Raw genomic sequence first — 6,345 nt, forward strand, 5'->3', positions numbered from 1 at the left:
TCCTACAAAGTTAACTCAGCCTCCATTGATTTTCATATCAAATTAGAGTGTTAATAAAATAAGCTATCATGGCTTACTTGCATATCTAAACAGAATCATGAAAGCCTGTTCAATCAATCAATAGGATACGGCTGTATAGGCCTAAGGCCTTTTAGTCGCTCATAAATAAATAAGTAGATCACTGATTCTTTATTTACTATGGATGCTGGCAACAGTCACATAGTCCAAAGTGAAGGTGATGTTTGACCAGTAATGGTCGAGGCGGGATTTGAGACAGTTAACCGTCTTGGATGTGACAACGCTTTCTGGCAGATCATTCCACAAGTCAACCACACGCAGGCTGAAGAAGTTGCGGCGGATAGCCAGTCTTGAGTACTGTTTCTTCAACTTGAGACAGTGTCCACGAGTCCTGGTGTTATAATCCCGTTGTAGTGGGCATGATGTTTTGTAGATATTTGAAAACTTCGATCATATCTCCCCTCGTCCTTCTATAATACATACTCGGGATTTTAAGACTTTGCAGTCGTTCTTGATATGGTAGGTCCTTTAGTTCTGGAACCAGCTTTGTTGCCCTTCTCTGTATTTTTCTCGATGAGCTCAGCATCCTTTTTGTACATGGGGGACAAAGCGAACATTCCCATACTCGAGGAGTGGCCGTACAAGAAGGATGTATAAACTACGTACTAGGTCAGAGTCCAAATAAGTGTATGATCTGCGGATCATTGCTAGGATACCATTCGCTTTGTTACTTGCCCGGCGGATATGGTCACTAAATGTCAGGGTATTGTCAACATTCACACCAAGGTCCTTTTCATTATGAGTCTTGGATAGGTTTATAGTGTTTGAATTATCACCCATATTATACTCATATTTTTGATTCAGAAAACCTAAGTGCATTACTTTGCACTTTTGCTGCATTGAATTTGAGCTGCCAACACTCGGACCATCTTTGCATTTCTCTGAGATCTGACTGGAGTTTTTCTGCATCCTCTTTACACTTAATTTCCTTGAAGACTTATCAAAAGTTATCAAAGTTGTACCACAAAGTAGGTTCTCCAAAAACCTGCAGATTGACCCAAGTCCCCCGTCACAGGACAGAGTCTGAAAACAGAGCAATTCGGAGTTGCAGAAGCTTACTTTTCTCTAGGAACCCTTGAATGATAATATCTTGAAAGCTTATAAGGAAATCTTTCTCAATGCCCCCCGAAAATATTCTGCCTATCCCAGCTTTTAAGGCACGTTAAACAATATATTTATTTTAATGGAATCACTCAACTAAAGATGGATCAAAGAGCTTAATACCATCAACAAATATTTAATCTTGTCGAATAAACCATGTTAAGCAACAGGTGTTTACTAAAAAGCCCTGCGATAACTTCCAACGTCACTGAGCTTCTAACACCGTATCATTTTGCAGTAAACTGACTTTTACATGTAAAACCAAAAGCATCTATGTTCCCGTAATGAATTCCAATCACCATCAAAGTTGAAAAGAATACAGGTTGTGTTGGTGTGTTTAGGTGAAGGTGACTTATGTAAAATGCTATATTGTTATTTTTAAAGAATGCGCATAGTTGTGTTGTTAAAGCTAAAAAGGCAGCTTTTTCCCAAGCAAAAGAAACAACACGTTTCGGGAGAACGCTGCCTCTCAGGGAGTTATGTATGGCTAACTTTCACAGAACCAATTTTATTGATTATGTTTTACACGACAGGGTTAGGGCCTTCAACAAGGATTTGCAAGTAAATCATTCAGGTACTGGGAACACTGAAAGAACTTAAGCAATGTCAACAGTTCTAAGAAACATGCAAACATAACTGAGGCCAAACCACAAAACCCCTAAAGACAACTTCAAAGGTTTAGTATACCAACTGCTCTCATCTACATAGGTACAACTGATGTGTTGACAGGAAGCCAAGACTCTGCTGTGAGTTGGTGGTTTTAAGGTTTTTCTGCGCTTCCACAGTTGGATTTAATATACCTGCCATATGTGTCGGATGACTGTTACTGTTACTAAAACCACGGGGTGAGTATGATTGTTCTCATGAGTAGCTTCGCTCTGATTCAGAACATGTGCATGTAACTTGGAAGGCTGAGCAGAACATGGTTTCATTAACAATGAATGGATTGGACCTCAAGTTTGGAGAAGGGTTTTGTGAACTAGAGAAGTACTGGATCCTTCTGCTCAACAAATCATCAGGAAAGCCACACAGATTCTCCTTCCAGCTTTTGGATGACAGTTTATCATGACAGAGGCAGATTCTGTTCCCTGTTGAGAGTGCCGGCCAGATGTGGAGGAAGAGGAGGGACAGGCTGCACGAGCTCACAACGTATGATTAACTAAACAATAAGATACGAGCCAATGTTGTTTCTGCTTCGAAATAAGAAAAATGTAAGCAGAAACACAAGGATACCTTGCCTTTACAGCAGCAGTGTGCGAAAAAGCACACGTCCGATCGTCCGGGACGTGTTATTTACAATAAGTACAACTTTCCATTGAATTGTCTGACGGACAAGTGACGTTTTTCGCCCATAAATGTTAGTTTAGGTTCTGCTTGTCGATCCCTAAGGAAATGCATCTGGCCGCTTTCTGTACTGTTAGACGGGGGCGGGGCGGGACCTGTAGCACAGTGGCAGGGTTGGGAAGCAAAACTCAGTTCCGAGTAAGAACAAATAACAATTGTCCGGTACCGGGATTAATAAGAGTTGTGAGGACAGGAGGCGGAGGCCAAGCCCGGCGTACTGCAGCTCTCTCTCTCTATGCTCCGGATTAGCTGATCTATGAGACTATGAGACAGGCTCGGAGGAGCACAGGGATGTCAGTATTGTTTATGAAGCAGAGTATAGAAAGTACATTATTGAAATGAAAATACTATTTATTTACTTTTACAAACACTGAATAGCTGGGCAGCTGCAGCATGTGTGTTGCAGGACATGTGTTGGACAAAGACTGTGTGGTTGACTGTCTCACAGGCAGGTTGCAGTGTAACATCAGAGGAGACGGGGCCAATTGTACATTCTCAAAACTGCACCACTTAGAACTAACTAAAAAAAGCAGAGATTATTTTTATATAATTTTATTTAATAACCGCAACAAAATTAAACAGTATGAAGTGATTTGTAAATAGGAATACAGATTTGACTTAATGCTTTCATAAATATATTTTTCTCCCAATGAAATTTGCATGGGACTTATTTTTACCCTCTCAAAGAACCGGAATCAAGAACCGAAAACAGAACCGGAATCGTTATAATCCAAACGATGCCCAACCCTATGTGTGATGCAGTAGAATCTTACCGCTCACTTACGTTAGAGGTGTCATAAAACCGTGGGAAAATGTAAAATACGATGCCGAAGAAGAAGACTCCAGTGGCCCAAATGTTTCACTTGTCTAGATTGGACAAGTGAAAAATGTATTCGGAAAAGTAAATTGCCAAACTCACTTGTCCATGGACAAGTACTGTCTAAAAACGTTTTCTTACACTGAGCAGTCCACTTGACCTTGCTATCATTTAACCCCTCCTGTGCAGATGAAGCGGGGACAGCATAACAATAACTATAAGAACATCTTTTAGCCAGTAAAATGTTATCTAAATGCTAATATGATATAACTTTAACCCTTTCCACCATCTTAGTTTAGCCCCTAAACAGTCGCTTATCAGCACAAAACATCGAGTACAGCTGAGGCTCATGGGAGTGTTATTATTTAGCAGGTATTTGTTCATAAATCAAAGTTATACAGCTCATCCTGAAGGAGACATGAATTTATATATACATGTAACTTTCAAAGTAATTCATTCAGTAGTTATGAAAAAAGTGTACTTAATTCGTAGTGCTTTAGGAAAAGTGAGGTGAAATTGATCCGAATCAATCTTTTGGAAACTATGAATGTATGTACAACATTTCATGACAATCCATGAAATAGTACATTACATGATTACATAGTACGTGACGCTTTTATCCAAAGCGATTTACATACTCAATACTGTGGACAATGAAACAAATAGTAGTTGAGAAGTTTCCTCCTGGATCAAAGTGGTGGACAGACCGTTAGAATGACATCGACATCAGTATGGTCATTCTGCTTCTGTGCGTCTAAGAAACGTAAAAGCAAACTATATTATTTCTTTCTCACCTGTATGGACATTTCAATCAGCATGAGCAGCTTTTTGACGCCGATCCACAGAGTTTTGTCCTTCACCCGTTTGGCTATGTCGGCCCGCTCCGCATCCTGAAAACTGCCCAGCAGCTGAGGAGGAGACGAAGAAAGAAGAGCATGGGATTAAAGGAGGTTCATTCATTTCTATTGGTAAACTCTTTTAGGAATTCTGAGAAAAATGGTCACACTACAGAACTTAAAACATCATCAATAGGGAGTCAACATGGAAGCAATGCACATTATAGGATGTGAACAAACACGATTAAAGCCTTTACTCAAAGTAAATGTCCAGTGTTATAAATAGCCTGGAGTTTAAAGGAGGCAATACATGCATTCAGTGTATGCAATGTGTGTGTTTTTCAGTTTCAGAGTGTATGTGTGTTACCTCCAGGGCTTCGACCAGCTGCTCCCCCCTCGAGATGTTGGGAATGTGGATGGTGGTGCTGAAAGCATTCAACATCTCCATTTCCTGCAGGACGTCTTTCCGACTTGTGGTGCCGATGATCAGCAGCTTACGGCCCTGAAAGAGAAGCAGACTAACAGTCTGAGCTCCTGTCTGCTTCTCTTTCAGGGCCGTAAGCTGCTGATCATCGGCACCACAAGTCGGAAAGACGTCCTGCAGGAAATGGAGATGTTGAATGCTTTCAGCACCACNCGGGGCTATTGCGTCATCATTATCAGAAAATGATCGTATAGGGCGTACACACGGAGCCGTTGGACCCCCCAGAGCGTTGCGTATGCCGTATATCCACCTTGGGACCCGTTATTGTTTCCGCAGTTCTTTACTGTCATATTCGGTCGTCCTCGTGTGGCCGAACGGTCTATATGACACTAAACAGTAACGCAAACGACCTTTTTCGTCCTCGTTTAGCCGGGACGTTTAGGACATCTGGGGAAAAAAATCCTCATTCATCAAAAACAAATGTAATCCTAGAAAAATAAATGTTTCAACAAATAAAACACAATGGAGTTTTATTGTATTGTAACCTAATTAGAGCTGTTATACATAATGCAAGCATTGGTTTCCAAGTAACCTTTGGGTTGCCAGTATCCAATCAAATGCTATCAACTATGTAAACAGGAAATCGCTATGGAAAGGACAGCAAATTTAAGGCCCTAATCCGTCTCCTCTTCCTTCCTTGTGTACGTTGAACAGTCCACTGCCCTCTGGGCCTTCATGCACTGATGCTCTTTGTTGTTGTATCTTGATGTTTATACAACTATAGGCATAACATCAACCCTAATATGTTCCACATGATGTAAGGATACTCTGGGTTAAAGCAAATCTTGGTGTTGTTCTACGTGAAGTAGTTAATATATTCATGACTACATTTATTTAACTAAGCTTTTAATGTCTTTCATCACATTCTATGAGGTCAACTATACCTAAAACAATAAATAAAGAAACTGTTGATCAAAATTCTCAATTTTAATATAGTGATAAATGGATTTAATGAGTTTGTCAGTTTTGGTCTAATGAGCTGCTAGTTGTTTTTTTCAGGCTAATCCAAAAAGGACATAAATAAAATTGAAATAATGATTGTGCCCTTAGGCTTATAGCAACATTGTGCTACAACAGAGTTAGCATTTTTTTTAACTCAAAATCTGCATAGTGCTGTGCAGTATCAATGTCACAAATAGCCTACTGTAACCTGATAAATAAAAATGGTCTCCCTGATCTTGACTATATAAATGAAGTCAACCCATTCCTTACAAACCTGCGGACTTGTCAGAAGAAATAAAGCTGCATTCAAATATGGATTTAGAAATCACAAACCTTCATTTTTGGTCATGTATCAGATTTGATTGACAAGGACCTGTCAATATCAGCAACCACCACACTAACATCCGATTTAGTTTTAATGTTGCAAATATTATATTGATGCATCATCACCTTTTCCAAAAAAGGCCCCGCCCACTTTAAATCATTGATAAGAGCAAATAAGAAATACAAAATACAATAAGATCCCATGTAAAATAAAAAAATACTTTACAAACTCCGGCAGAAAGCTGGGAGTCCATGTAGGATTCCATCTGTCGTAAGATGGTAACCCTCTTCTTCTTCTTTTTTAGGGCTTTCGGGTCTGTGGGACCCGTTTTCATTATTTAGCTAAAAATGATGCATTCTTTTTTCAAACCCACACTCAATGGCCTTGGCTCATTTTCTGTGAAGAACACATATCATAC

The 6,345-nt window shown here is 39.8% G+C and overlaps 1 protein-coding gene across 1 annotated transcript in view; it reads right to left on the reverse strand.

The window, feature by feature from the left end:
- LOC104961605 (vesicle-fusing ATPase) overlaps positions 1–6,345 on the reverse strand; it is a 24,484-nt gene that overhangs the window by 4,317 nt on the left and 13,822 nt on the right. Inside the window, exons 14-15 of the mRNA XM_010789930.1 lie at positions 4,544–4,678; positions 4,135–4,248 (exon numbers count right to left, since the gene is read on the reverse strand). Of these exons, the coding sequence (XP_010788232.1) occupies positions 4,135–4,248; positions 4,544–4,678 (249 nt within the window). The remainder of the gene's footprint in view (positions 1–4,134; positions 4,249–4,543; positions 4,679–6,345) is intronic.

Source organism: Notothenia coriiceps, unplaced genomic scaffold (genome assembly GCF_000735185.1).
Source record: "Notothenia coriiceps isolate Sejong01 unplaced genomic scaffold, NC01 NC01_scaffold00033462, whole genome shotgun sequence".
NCBI lineage: Eukaryota > Metazoa > Chordata > Actinopteri > Perciformes > Nototheniidae > Notothenia > Notothenia coriiceps.